The sequence below is a fragment of the Dermacentor silvarum genome, chromosome 3, assembly GCF_013339745.2.
Source record: "Dermacentor silvarum isolate Dsil-2018 chromosome 3, BIME_Dsil_1.4, whole genome shotgun sequence".
NCBI lineage: Eukaryota > Metazoa > Arthropoda > Arachnida > Ixodida > Ixodidae > Dermacentor > Dermacentor silvarum.
Window position 1 is genome coordinate 221,113,308 of NC_051156.1, and position 15,322 is coordinate 221,128,629.

General features: G+C 39.8%; 1 protein-coding gene across 1 annotated transcript; it reads right to left on the reverse strand.

Annotated features, from left to right (window-relative positions):
* Positions 1-844: 844 nt before the first annotated feature.
* LOC119446721 (replication factor C subunit 5-like) lies at positions 845-15,210 on the reverse strand. Its single transcript, XM_037711243.2, has 11 exons — positions 15,100-15,210; positions 14,921-14,985; positions 14,589-14,725; positions 11,738-11,817; positions 11,538-11,611; positions 10,559-10,718; positions 7,888-7,969; positions 6,620-6,749; positions 5,386-5,463; positions 2,728-2,782; positions 845-978 (listed from the first exon to the last, which is right to left on the reverse strand). Exons 1-11 carry the CDS (start codon positions 15,126-15,128, stop codon positions 891-893), a joined length of 978 nt encoding a protein of 325 aa, XP_037567171.1. The 5' UTR covers positions 15,129-15,210; the 3' UTR covers positions 845-890.
* Positions 15,211-15,322: the final 112 nt, after the last annotated feature.

The following is a 15,322-nucleotide window of genomic DNA, read 5'->3' on the forward strand; positions in this document are numbered from 1 at the left end:
TGTTCAATAGTGTTGTGTTGTCGTTCCTTCATCTGCAGTCCGTTTTGTTCACGCTGTAAGTAAAGATGCCTGCATGTGCTGTACGGCACAAAGAGTGCATTTATTTTGTGTGTGCTTTGTGTATGAACACGCTTGCACGTTTCGGTGGCCCAGTTGTCCTCCGACATTAAGCCTGTGCAACGTTTCCTTGGTAATTATGGATCACTTTTACAGGCTCTGTAGTAATAAATATCTCTGTAGCCGACATAAATGTGACACGCATCTTCATTTTTACAAACATGCACACTCATCAAGCAGTTATACTTTAGCGACTGTTCATTAGACTTGCACAGCACGGTGGGTGATACGAGACTGCTCACTAAAGTTCAAAGGCATGTAAAGGAGAAATATGCATGTACAGCTAACATAAAATGTTTAGGCCTTGAGAGTACATGCTGATTTGAGTTAATTAACACTATCTTATCTGTAGCATTTAAGTCCTAAACTGCCATGTCCAGTTCTTCTGCAAGTGCTGACCTTTATGCTCATACAGTTTGAAAGGCAATCTCGAGGAAAGAGTGCATTTTTATGTGTCAGCTTGGTGGGTATCACAGTGGCTAAAACGCATTTGGTTTGCTTCTCCACTGCCTTGCCATTACGGAATGCCTGGCACCATCTATGTTATTCCCAGCTTCAGCTTTCCAGTTTAACAAAGGTGTGATAGAATAGGTGAAACCATTAAAGACTAACCCATCTTGAGTTGTGTATTGTTCTAACTACTGACCTCTACTAGGTCTAGAAATGAAAGCAACATTACAAAAAGCTGACCCAGTTACTTTTTCAGCAAATGCAGCACATTCTTCCAAAGGAATGGGAAGTGTGTTTATTGTGGCCTTAAACAAGCTTATAAATTATGTAGCCAACTGTCTGGCAACCTGAAATGCCGAGATGAGCGAACTTAGCTGAATCTTTTCACTTGTGCCAGCTGCAAGTCGATACCTAGGGGGAAAAAGAGAGAGAGCCTTGTACAGAATGAAAGCTCCTTGTTGTTAAAAAGAGTCAACTTTAAACCTTGATGGGACACAAAGAGAAACGCTAAGTTAGTCTAATCTGATAAAGTATGCTTTAAAACCTCTATCAACATCAATTTCTTGCTGGAAGGTTGATTATAAGAAGAGAACACAAAGTTCAAAGTTCCATTTTTGAATTTTGCGCCGAAGCCCCGGCACTGGCAGGTAAGCATAGCACCATGAATTTCAAAGGGCTTTCTTCCTATTTTGGTGGTTGTAGATCCCTAAGTGCTCTTGAAACTTGTTCAGTTCAGTGTTTGGCTGCTTTAGAATACAATGTAGGCCATCTTTGCCAATGAACAATTAACTGGGCCTCAACAGATGCCATCAAAATCCATAATTTCACAGCAACCTGTTGCGGAAACTTGAAGGCAGCCTTGCCTCTCGTCTTTTGTTTTTGTGTCTTTTCTCGCTTACGAAGCCTCCAGTTACGGTAACAGTGGTGTTTTTGGTATTTTAGACGGTAATTTACTTATAAAGCTATAATAATTTTTCTCTTTAGTGTCCATTTAATTGTAACTTGAATATTCAACTTAACTAGTCAACTTTACTTAGTCAACTCCACCATGTTTAAAACTCCCGATAGGTGCTTGTAAGTTTCTATAGATAAAAAGCATCATTATTTTGAACTTCACATTTCAGATACCTAATTTAAGCTGTAGAATGGACAGGAACATGGGTATTATTTTTAATACTGAATAATATGAGCTACAGGGAATCACTGACAGGCAGACCATGAACTTTGCCGCTCTTACTAGACGCACTAAGACGATTTTTACAAGACAAAACACGCCTACATCACATTAAAAACCAAGTAAATGAAAAATACTAACACAAAGTGAGATTGTGAGAATTTGGCGACATATAGTGCTACTTGTGATTGCGACTACGTGGAGGAACTGGAAACATGACTGAATTTTGTGCATATGTTGACAGGCTTCTTCAACTAGTGATGGTTTACATACTGTAAGCCCTTGAGAACCATCAAGCAATGACTGCACAAGCTGTGGACTCAATGGTTAAGTAGAAGCTGGGCTTTTGAGTAGCATACGAGTTTTTTACCTCCAAAGGCAATGCGACCATGCTTCATGGTGCATCAGGAAAACCTCTAAGGTTTGTTGTTCCCGAGTGCAAGTGCTCAGTGCCATCACAGGTATTTCAGATAATGAAAAGTTTATTTTGCTGCAAGTTCTAACTTCATTGTTCTACAATAATATCTGAATATCTGATCCGGTAAGTCTTTGCTGCACTGTTTCAATGAGCACACAGAATTTTCTTTAATAGTACAATGAAGTACCTACAGCTGAGTTTTGCAGTTACATTTTAATGCTTGTGACAGAATTATGCAAATAAAATTAGCAAGAGACAAGGCAGTCCACAGTAAACTAAAACCATTATAAGGTGCAAAGAGCTACATTACCATAAACTTTTTTTTTAAATAAGAATATAACAAATAGAACAGCTATTGTCCAATAGTTACAGTACAACCATGTTTAGCGAAACTTTGTTAGTGAACATTTGTAGTCCATGTATGAAAAGAAAGCAAACAAAAGGCGATAAGTCACAGATTTTGGAGCAACATTGAAAAGTTAAACTGGAATGTGAAAGGTATTTGTAGAGCAAGCATGTGATTCGATTCATTATTTATGCATCTAGGTTTAAAGCTACACATACTTACTCAATTTCTGCCATTTTGTCAATCAGGTACATCTTCACTTTATCTGGAAGTTCAACTGTTTTCAAAAAGCAACAAAATAATTAGAACAAAGGAAGATTGCTAGTAATTGAAATTGAAAGCACCATTGCAATTTGACTAAATGCAGTCAGGTTTCAATAATCACATTACCTATGAGTGATAATAAAAAGTCAGTGCAACAGCAACAGCAACTGCATAAGCTGTATGTGGTATTTTACTTGTTTGGTAGCTGCTCTGCTGTACAGGCAATGTCTAAAGTGAGTTAAATAGGGGACCGGTAGACTAAATTTACTACAGTGGCCTCCATAGATATGACAACCTTCCTGACGAAGACAAGTGCCTTTGTTGAAATGCCGGCTACAGCGACAACCCTTGTTCGACCATTGTTGATTGCTTAAATTCTCTATGTGCCTGTGAACCTCTGTCTTGTTTAAACCATCCTCACAGTTTTGTAGGACCAATGTCCTCGCACAATCACAAACAAAACGATGCTGCCCTAAAGCCAAAGTTCAATGTTACGGCAATGTGCTATTGTCCTTCTGTTGCACAGCACTGAAAAACTACCATATTTACTCATGTAAGGCTACCACATTAACACAAAAGTTTTTTGCAGGTAGTGGACCTTGCTTTGAAGCAGGCACATGGCTGCTCAATGAAGCCTTGAACTGTGCTCACACCACTATACATAATTACACAAACACTAGCGATCACTTACAAACACTTTTATTCAGTAATCCTCATTGCATTCACTGCCCTTGTCTGATGAGCTTGCCTTACTGGCGCCCTCCCAAAGTTAGTCGACATCCGTGCTATCCATACTCTGTTAGAGATCGGCATCATCTTGAAGCTCTTGACAATGAATGAAACTGCGCACCACACATTCAAAATCCATGCGCACGTCTTGCAGTGATGCCCGCTTCATGCGCTGACGACATAGAAGCACACTGTATCGTGATGAGATGATGACATCGTTGGCAGGACAGTAACAATTGCCTTCTAGCAGCATCTTGCGGAAATTAACCAATTCACACGGGTATGTGTGTGATGCTTAGTGAAACTTTTCTTCCCAATTTTTTTTTTCTGATCCAATGTGGGGACGCAGGCCTTACATGTGAGCAGGCCACACGCAAGCAAGCACTGTCTACCACCCTCTAGTTCATATGTGCATTCTCTTGTTACTAGGAGCTCCATCACAGCTGCAGACTGTTTGAATCACCTCGATTGCTTTCTTGTGAGGAGTGTGAAAATTCAAGCACAATTAGCAGGATACAGCTACATCTTTGGGATGAATATTCATGAGCATGGCAGGTAGCATCGTAATAGCTGAGTATAGCGTGCATGAGCAGCTTACTTGCATCCAATAAAAAGAACCATTGCAAGTGCCAATGCAGCCGCTAGCAAATGAAGGCTACATGCTACATCCAAAGTTGGTGTTGCTATTGTACTCCATTTCGCAAACATCAGGCAAGGCTGAGAAAGCTACGCAAGTAGCTAAACAAGTAGAAGAATGAGAATGATGTAGTGTGCTCCGACATGTAGCTGATGCTTTGAGAACGATGTACCTGTGTGCTACAATGAACTGTCCTCCATGCTCCTGCCAGTACAAGTATGACTTTTCCTGCAGTAAATAAGTTTGCCCTACCCATGTGAATAAACCCTCTGTGCTATTCCTCCTACCTCTCGACCTCGCACTCATCAACAAGTTAGCAACTGTCATCGTGAAAGTTTGGATGACAGCGTGGGACAGCTATCCCTTTCAAAACGCACCAGTGGCCTAGGCTAGAGTGACCCTCTAAGTGACGCCAGAGTCCCAGGGCTCTGACTCCCAAATCTTACAAGGTGCACGACACCTTCCACGTAATAATCATGTCATATTCTGCAACATAAGTGTTATATATAACACTTATAGTTGCATCAAATTACATGACGCATATCTATATCTTTCTTTCATATGTAACACACTATATTTTGGTCGCAAGTGTGAGCAGTGAGAGAAATCTCTCTAGCCATCGCAGTGTTGCCAGCTATGTATGAAACAAAGTATAGGTTGCAAGGCGATGCAATTTAGCCACTGATACAATGATCCATTTGCAACCAACCGTGCCTGTACATCACGATCAATCAATCACTTGGTGACTTAACTCTTGCTACCAATGCCTGGAACGAATTAAGGCAAGCTTACTGCAAATATTTTAGTTTGTAAGTATTCTTATGAAATTCTTCATCCTGAAAGTAGACAATAGGGTTCCATCAAATCATTTAATAGGAACTTGAGCTCATATTTGGTGAATACATGGTAATTCTTTTTTTGTATTATTTATGCTAAGTGCACTTGGTCTGTATCAATGGAATGTTGTATTCATTCAATTCATTGTATTTGTTGTGATTTCTATGATTTCAGTTTCTTTGGTATCAGACGCTGTAATTCAATTCATTGTACAGTATTAGTTATCTGATGTACGCACTAACGGGAGGTCTCACACTAAACCTCCTAGCTTTGAGAATGCTTTTTTCATTCTGTATTCTAGGCACTGTGGCGTCATGTTTATGCGAATCACATTAAAATAAAAAAATAAAAGCTATGATGCTATAGCAGAAATGGCACACATTTGTGCAGGAGGTGGTCTAGTATCAACTCACCTCTATGGACATACAAATGAACCTGTGTCAGCACATCTTGAAGAGCCAAGCCTTTTCCCACTTTTAGCTTGTTGATGTCTGGCACACAATGGGTAGCGATGTTAAGGACACAGGTTAAACAACTTCACTCAATACAACGAATGTGCAAAGTGCACCAGATGGTTTCACAGATGCAAATTTCTGTTTAAAGGGATTCAATAGCAATTGAAAAAATATTTACTGAACTTGCAGATCACACAATATGCCAGAGACACAGAGGCTTATATTACCAGAAAATAAAACAGAAGCAAAATATGAATGGCATATTTGAACTTCTACAGCCAGCTGTCCATACCACCGTAAATTTTGTCAATGTATGGCCAAGGCTAGTTAATCGATAATTTTAAAAATAACTGCATTTAAATAAAAAATTAAGAAACATGCAAGCTGGCAACTTTTCTAGATTATTTGTGTGCACAAGGGGAGAAAGTATGGAAGTGAAGTTTAGACACCATGCATACTTTATGGGTGCCGTGAGTAATTTAGGTGTACAATTTAAACAAAGCACATTTTCTCTAGTAGTGACTAAGCCTGCAATTAATTAAAAATTTTAGCCTAATTATCTGCCAGCCTCTAAATGACTGATGACACAATAGCTCCGAGTACTCAGTGTACGATACCATGCAAACACGTTTGCATGCTTTAGGCAGGCCTTTATATCTTCTGTAATAACCTGATCAGAGTCACAAATGTCAAAGTGGACAATAGCCACAGCATTGTCATCACTCATAATGAATTTATGACATTCTATTGTAAACATTCACTTCATCAATGCATTCAGCTTGTATTTCCCTTAACACCTCAAGATAAATGAGCCCTTCAGCCTACTGTTGGAAGTAGTGATCTGTGAACCTAGCAGCCATCTTCATTTATAACACACAGCGCATACTCCGTGTGTGGCTAAAAAAAAAAAAAAAAAAAAATCTATCTAAAGCAGTCATGTCTCCCTTCAAAAATTCCTTCCGTAACCTGTTCTGTTTGGCTAAGCAAAGGAAACAGGTTTGGCCCTCTTTCCCTGGATATCTTGAGAAAGGAAAGGACATGTTGCAGCAACAGATGTAATGCACTCTTATGTTTGCGCAATGATTTATGCACTTCTAGAAGCCTCTGTGAACATGTGTTTGCAACTGCAAAGCATGCAACAGCCAGCAAGCATGCCCAAGTGTAACAAAAGCAAACCAGCACAAAAAGATACGGTTGTAGGAGAAAGCGAAGTCTTCATTGAGCAGGGTGCTGACAATGTCACTGATGTCTTCCTTGAGTGGGTGACCCACGCAGAGATAGACATTGGTCTCATTCACTTCGTCAAAGGCCATACTTGTGCTCTGTGGTATAAGAGAAACACAGGTTCCACAATTTATGCTACGTTTAAGTTGACTCCCCACCGGGTTGGAGTGCATACGGCAGGCATTGCCAAATCCTGACTGGGAGCTTACCACTGTCGTTGAAAAGAAAAGTGTACAATCATTGCATTCTACCGGTGCTAACATATGGCGCAGAAACTTGGAGGTTAACAAAGAAGCTCGAGAACAAGTTAATGACCGCACAAAGAGCGATGGAACGAAAAATCTTAGGAGTAACGTTAAGAGACAGGAAGAGAGCGGTGTGGATCAGAGAACAAACGGGGGTAGACGATATTCTAGTTGACATTAAGTGGAAGAAATGGAGCTGGGCAGGCCACATAGGATGGATAACCGGTGGACCATTAGGGTTACAGAATGGATACCAAGAGAAGGGAAGCGCAGTCGAGGACGGCAGAAAGTCAGGTGGGATGATGAGGTTAGGAAATTCGCAGGCGCAAGTTGGAATACGCTAGCGCAAGACAGGGGTAATTGGAGATCGCAGGGAGAGGCCTTCATCCTGCAGTGGACATAAATATAGGCTGATGATGATGATGATGTTGACTCCAGACTTCCCTTCCCACCCCGTACAGGTTATGACCTTTAGAAACAAAATAAAGCATAGTTCAATGCATAGAGGCTGAGCTGCCTGATTTATTTATTAAGAACGGGGCTCACATGTGGCGATATGCAACTTCACGCAGAGTTGAACTACACAATGTGCAAGCAGCTTCAAGCAAAGATTAATTCTGAGTGCTACGTGTTAGACCCTGATTGATTCCAGTGAGAAATGCTGACTGCACTAAAGCACTGCTACATATGAAAAGTGAAAAAAAAAAACTGAAATTGCAAGAAAACCCTCAAAATAGAGGGCGAAAGAGGACCTGAAAGGCATTCATAGCACAGCCTTGTTTTGCAAACAGAAATAGAAAGAAGACCTTGTTGATCATACATTGCAGCAGATTCCAGTTGAGGCTACATAACTTTACACTGTGAATGATAGCAAGTTCTTCATGTTACAAGCTAATTACTTGCATAGTTGAACAATGCACTTCATATTAATGCAAGTGAAATGTTTGTTATAAAAATGAGAAGGGAATCAGTGAGGGAAATAGGAGCAAACCTGAAGAATGTTCAGTGCTTTCCTCATGTCACCCTGAGCCAGATCCATGAGTGCTTTCTTGCCATCAGCTGTGACGGTCAGCCTAAAACAAATACAGAACAAGAAATGCCTATCATTATGACACCTCCATGCACATGGCAGTATGTATACACATCACTAATTGTAACTTGTGTTGGTTCAACTACCCGTAAAATTAAATTAATTATATTCTGGGGTATTAAGTGCCAAAACCACAATATGTTTATGAGGCATGCCGTAGTTGGGGACTTGGGGTTAATTTCGACCACCTCGGGTTCTTTATGCACCAAATGCACAGTACACAAGCGTTCTTGCATTTCGCCCCTATCAAAATGCAGCTTCAACTAATCTCAGCATTCCTATTCTACAACTGACAAATGCAAAGCCTCGTCGGAGTTACAATTCTTTCATCATTGCCACACTTCTGTATAGCTGGATAAATTTACAATAAAGGTGGCCTCAGGGGAAACCGATGCAAATTTGCTGCATCCCTCCAGTTTGACCCAAAAGGTATGAGCAGAATGTAGTTGGAATGAAACACATGCCACTGAATTAAAGCAGTGCCTGCTTGTCTACTCTTATGGCAAATGCCTCACTAGTATTCAAGTGCCCAGAACAACTGAAATTTGCCATGAAGGCTAGCTAATCTTTCTTCGGGTATCTGCTTAACATGTCACAATGACCTTACTTTTTTCATAATGAAAAGAAAATGCTGCAGTTGTACTGATTATTAGAGAGGTGCTTTCATTGATAGTGAACGCCCATGTGCCTTTATTGATAAGCTGCCAGAACTTACAGAAAATGATGTTTATGAAAAACAAGTGATGCCTATCACCTTTACTACAACGTGATCATTGATATTATGATACTACTGTACATGAATGGAGACTAATGCTGACGCTGCATCTAGCGGGCGTTTGAACACTAGCTTGTCGCTCGATCCCACATTATGTAACATTTTCAGACTTTTGAAGCCATAATAAATTAAATTAAATTAAAGGAATAAGGCATTTAAATAAGACATCTTTTCTGCTTCAGCACCTCTTCGATCGCTCAACCTCTTCCACCGGTACCGTTGGAATGCAGCCAGTTCACTTCTACTTGTGCTGTTTAAATGACACGCAAGGTAAGGTTGGCAGACAAAATCTGAGGCTCCTGCCACGTCTAGAGAAAGATTGCAAAAGCATATGTCTGCAAACACCCTGCTAGCGATTCATCAAAACAGACTCAATTAAGACCCTTCAGACCACTTTCATTCCTTTTGCTCTCTTCGATATTGTTTCCTCTCCATTTTCCCCCATTTAAATCCTTCTTCCACATTCTCCTTTAATATTGTTTCAGAGTAATAGGGCGTTAGAGAGGAAATTATAGCTGGTGACAGCCAATAAACAGTGTGATCAAGGGAATGCGCAGAGCACAGATCTATTCAATAGCGACATGAAAGTACATGGCTGACAGTACCACCCAGGCCGTCTGCTGATAACCACTGATGCTAACCGTTGACATTATCAGTGAGAGTACAATTGGGTGCTTGAAGAACTGGCTGTCTGTCCGCGGGCAGCATCCATCTTGCTAAGGACACGAGTTGTGGTTTTTACGGGGGATGGCATTTATCCCAGGTTTGAGGTGCTCACTTGTCCAGCTATCGATGGTAATAGCTTGTGGCTGATGGTTGGTGATTGAATGCACCATGTGATCGAGCCAACATGTGACAATACAATGAAATCTCGATACAATTCTGCATAATACGTTTTTCGGGATAACATGTTTTTGTTCATTTCCCAGCCAAAGTCTTATAGGAGCAATGTTTTATGATAATACGATTTTCGGATGATACATTATATTTTACGGTTCCTGTGAAGATAGTATCAATGAGATCCCACTGTATTCATGTCCTTATACAATATGAATGTGGCCCAAAGAGAGGCATCCAACTTTAATAGTGCACATTCGAACCCCCACCAATAGCACTGGTGGTTACCAGCGGATGGAACAGATGGTCCTGCTGGACATGCTTTCCCTATTAACAGATCTGCGCTCTGTACACATCCCTCTGCATCAGGGTGTTCCAACTCAAGCTAAATGTTGAGTTCGATCTCGGGTGCCAGGGCACATCTCATAGCTTTGGCCCCTGTACCAGGCTCTTGTGGAATGAAGCATACCTGGAAACACAGTATCACATTCTTCACGGGACCGCATAAAAATAATGTGAATGCTGGGAAGCTGGCAATAGAATATATTAAAGTCTTTGGGTCCTGACTGCGCCAACACCATGAAGCACACAAAAAAATTCAAAGACAGTGAACACACCAACAAGGTTCTACTGCGTGTGCTTCCGGGCACTTGCAAGTATAATGTATTAGAATGATATCGCATTTAATGAGATTTGTGCATTCTCGGATGTATAAAACAATTTATAGATATAACTTGCTGCTGTCTGCAGCTTAGGGACATAACATTTTTGCATAATTTAAAGCAACATTGATTTATACAAAGCGGTTTTGCAGCAGTGTTACACCAGCATGCACACTTGTACACACACATATACACGCACACACTGTCGTGTTTTCAAAAGTTTGCCATAGAAAAATGTACTGATGTTAATAAACCAAACCGTGTTTAGGGTGACCATCTAGCTACATGCACACCTCACCTTTCTTGGGTGATTACGTGATCGATACGAGGTGACATTTGGGAAGCTGTGAGGGGCCCAAATCGAAACCGAGTGCATCGTGATTGCAAAGCTGGTATGATCTTGGAGAGGTAGTTGCAGATGAGGCAGAACCGGGCATTTTCCGTAAATTTCTCTATCACTGATCATATAAAATTAAAGCAGAAGGTAAAAAGCAGAAAGCAGTCAGCAAATCGTATTTCCTCAACAAAAACTTGTGCAATGATTAATGTTAGGCAATGAAGCTAAAAAAAAAACATGGTCAGTCGATATAAACTTTTAACAGTTAATTTAAGCTAAGCAGTCTTTATCTATTAATTATAAATGAGTGTTAAATCTCTTTAATTTATATGATAATGAGAAACAATATGAAAGTAAAAATTAAATTATGATATTTTACGTGCCAAAACCACTATCTGATTATGAGGCACACCGTAGTGGGAGACTGGAATAATTTGGACCACCTGGGGTTCTTTAACATGCACCTAAATCTAAGTAAACAGGCGTTTTCACATTTCGCCCCCATCAAAAATGTGGCCGCCGTGGCCGGAACTTGATCCCGCGACCTCATGCTTTGCAGCCCAACACCATAAAATTGAAAGTGGAAGGCAACTTTGCCAAGCACCACATGTGTCATGCAAAAGTTATGGGTTCAGCTCCTGAAGGCGGCTAACGTGTCTCATTGTATAGTTTCATTTACGTTCTTTTTATCACAAATATATGACCATAGGATGCAACCAAGATGAAAATATAATGCTCTTCTATGATTCATAATTCACTTTTAAGGAAGTCCATTTCCCTGTGCTCCCCTTGGCATCAAATGAAAATCCTTTAATTGTATTAAAGAAAACACTTGTTCTTTATTTGATCATACAAGTAGCAACAGTGAATTTTTTGTGTTATGATTTGTTAGCAAAAATGAAAAAGAAAAATAGCACACTTTTTGCTCTTGTAAACTCACCTCGACGTAATGCATTTTGTGCATCATTTGTCATAGCATCAGCTTCATCAAGCACAATCAGCTTGAAACCAGAGCTGAAAAACAAGCACACCTTAGAGACACAGGAAGCCAAAAAAAAAAAAAATAATAATAATAATAAGTGCTGGTCTTTTTTTCGCAGCAATAAGTAATGAAATGGATTGAACTAAGAGTGAACTTACTTGAATATTGTTTTTGTGCTTGCAAAGCTCAAGATCTCCCCACGGACAATACCGATTCCTCTGTCATCTGATGCATTGAGCTAAATTAAAAGTAAGTTGGTCATATTAAATTCTTGCAACATTACAACTGCAATAATAAAAAAATAAAGACTGGAGTTTTGTGTGTTTTTTTTTTCTTTTTTTCTTTTGATACAGGATACCCAAAGCTATCTTCAAAGCATTCACATTGAAGTTGAGGTTTTGACAGAAGCCTGTCTGTTCGGGGACGATCATGACAAGAAAAAAGGGGCGCAGACCAGAATAGAAAATGAAGGAAAGACGCGCTTTGGTTCATTTTTATTCTGTGGTTGGCGTCCTGATTACTTATTGCTAAGGCATCATATTTTAGGGATCATGGGTTTCAGGTTGCCTATGTAAAGTCCTGTCGCATCCGGACAGTGGCCCAAGAATTCTGTGATGCTTCCAAGCCAACGCAAATAAAGAATGCAGAAAAACGGACCAGTTCTCAGAATGCCTTATTTTACAAAAGCTCTGTGGCCAATGCAATCCAAACAAAATGCAATCAATCTGAAATATGCAATTAAAACCAGCAACACATAAAACGAATTGCCATTATAAATGGACTGAGCTAAGAAAACTTTCGAACTTCAGACATACTGTTTAAGATGGCACAACTGTATGCTTGCAAACATATCACCAGTATCTGCACAAAGTTCAGCCATCAGCAGTGAAAAAGTAGCCCTGTAGAAATTTAACTGAAAAATGAAACAAATGACAGCACACAAATAACTCTATAATACATGATGCATTAGCTGTTAAGCATGATAAAATAGAAGCCCGAAATCTGTACTTGCTTCTTCCATGATACAGTTGAGGTGTTCATTGAAATTTGAGACAGTTAAGATGCCTGCAACCTTCTCCCTTTTTATGACAATAACTTACTACTACTAGTACTACTACTACTACTACTACTACTACTACTATTGTGTCAGCATCAGTAAATGCAGAGGGCAGTAAGTGTAGCACCCATGGTGTCAGGTGTTGTGTTCATTTTTAGTTGCACTACAATGGCTTCTTCAAGAGGACAGTAGTATGTAGTGGATGAAATTGTTCAGCAACATAACCAGCAGTGATGCACATTCAGTAAACACTTTACTTGAATATGAGCTTTTGCTTCTTAAGTGGAATTCCACTGTTTCATTTCATGTTGTGCCTGAGCATCTAAGAAACCACTGCTTAAAACGGTATAATTTTATCTTTGTATCCAATACGACAGAAATTGAAGCTTGCTACCATTCTGGTTAAACTAATAGCGTGTCTAACATATGTACGGCCAACTTTGGAATATGCAAACATTGTATGGGACCCCTCCAAAATTGGGCTGATCAAAATGCTAGAGAGAGTGCTGAAGAGGCCGCTAGATTCATTCTTTCAAAATACTCCTCAACAGAGTCAGTAACAGAACTGTTACGTCTATCAGAACTTCCAACGTTAGCAGAACGTCGACAACTCGCTAGGCAAAAATTCAGATTCTTCTACTAGTTGTCAAAAAATAAACTAAACAGATATAACAAACACATAACACAATACTTAACGCAGGACCGAGGCAGAATTATTAGAGGAATAAATGAACATATGTACGAAGGACCTCAACAGTGTATCAATGTATATTCAAATTGATTTTTTCCAAAAACAACTCGACAATGGAATTCATTGCCACTATCACTACTCCATTGTAGCTTTCTGGAAAATTTTGAGAAAGGGCTCAAGGAATTCTTTTCGCAGTCTGGTTTACAAAGCTGATATTATTTTACCATGTTCATATTCTTTTAACTAAAAATTGATGTACTGATTGCATTACTGTAGCATTTGAATTGTGAAAAATTTACGTACTAATTGACTGATGTACCATTGAATTACTGTACTTGTAAACAGCAGTTGAATTGCATATTTTATATAATGCTGCACAAGTGATTTGCATTAATAATTTTACTGTAACCCACCCCTGTAATGGCCTAAGGGCCATCAGTATACTGAAATAAATAAATAAAATAAATAAATAAATAAACAATACGCTTAAGACAATGGCATCACTATCTATGGTTTATTCTGCAATGCAATAAGTCAGCTGAGAATGTTTATGTGCGGGCATGTTGAAGTGCAAACTGTGTGAAAGAGTATCTGTAGCAGTAATATATACAGAGTAGACCCAATAGACGTGCAAACCAAGCTACTCGGTGAACACTCATCTCTGACGAAATAGGAAAGACCGCAATGAAACCATAGACGACAAAGGGGCATGCATGACAGGTGCTTCACTCTGATCTAAAAATTTTACTGGCAGCTCAAATTGCATTTAAAAAAAATAACAACTAAAGAAAATGCATAAGCATCATGTGTTATACACAGCTAGAAGGCTGTGACATGCCGACTGTCTCGAGTGCTCCTCCTCATCTGTAATTTCCTTGTACTTTTTGTCCATTAAAGGCTAAACCAATCTAAAGTGGGGAAACAAAGGTGACACAATAGTAAAAAGTGCTGGCACCAGTTGGTTTACTATAGTTAGGCATACTTTTCTAACAAACAAAGCTTCGGTCTACTGGCGTTTGCAAACTGTACTACACTATTACTGTGTCCTCATTCCATGCCTTGATCACATCAGCAACACTTTGTTCTTAAACAGTCATTCAGTCATCCTGCATTGCATACTTCACTCATAAATAAATGCCACACAGACACCTGTCATTGCTTGTTGCAAAGTTTTAATACTCAAGGACACAACGTCTAGCTTGAGAGCACGCGGCAACTTTCTGCAGAATAACAGAATAGCGATATCAATCACAAATCCCACCTCAAGTACTTTGGAGCTGAATTCTCTGGGACTGTAGATCTGCTGGGCGCAGGCCAGTATGGTAGATGTTTTGCCCGTCCCCGGAGGCCCATAGAATAGCAAGTGCGGTAGCTTGTCTTCTTTTATAAACCTCCCAACTGCAATAAGGAAGGAGGACAATGTGATACAGAGCCGAGGAGGGGCGCCGGGTGTAATCAGCCTACTTGCTCCCAGCGCATCAATACACACAGCACATACATGCGAATTAATTGCAACACGTGCTCAATTAACTAGAGCAGTTAACAGTGGAGATATGGTACAATCTGTACTATATGTAGGAAATAATTACGCACTTGTGCTAATTATGTCTTCGTGTGCAATCAAGTCGTCCAGTTTCTGAGGCCTGTACTTCTCGACCCTGCAGAACCAAAAATAAAGCAAATCTATCAGCTTTATTTGCTCTTGTTATACGCAACCTCAAACAACATGGGCGAAACAACAAGTAACGAAACATGGGCTAAAATATACAAACCATGGTAAGTTTGTAGTAGCAGTACTCATTTCCGCGCGCAAACTTGGCGAGTGAGAGAGCACACTGGGAGCACGCGGCCTTGCGGCGTTCAACAACAAGGTTGTACAGCAAGTGAACAAAAAAAATGAAGTAGTAGTCGCATAACTAAACTGCTTAAACTTGCTGTAACAGTGAATAAATTAAATGTATTACTTACAGGCATAACGTTTGCGCTTACCATGAT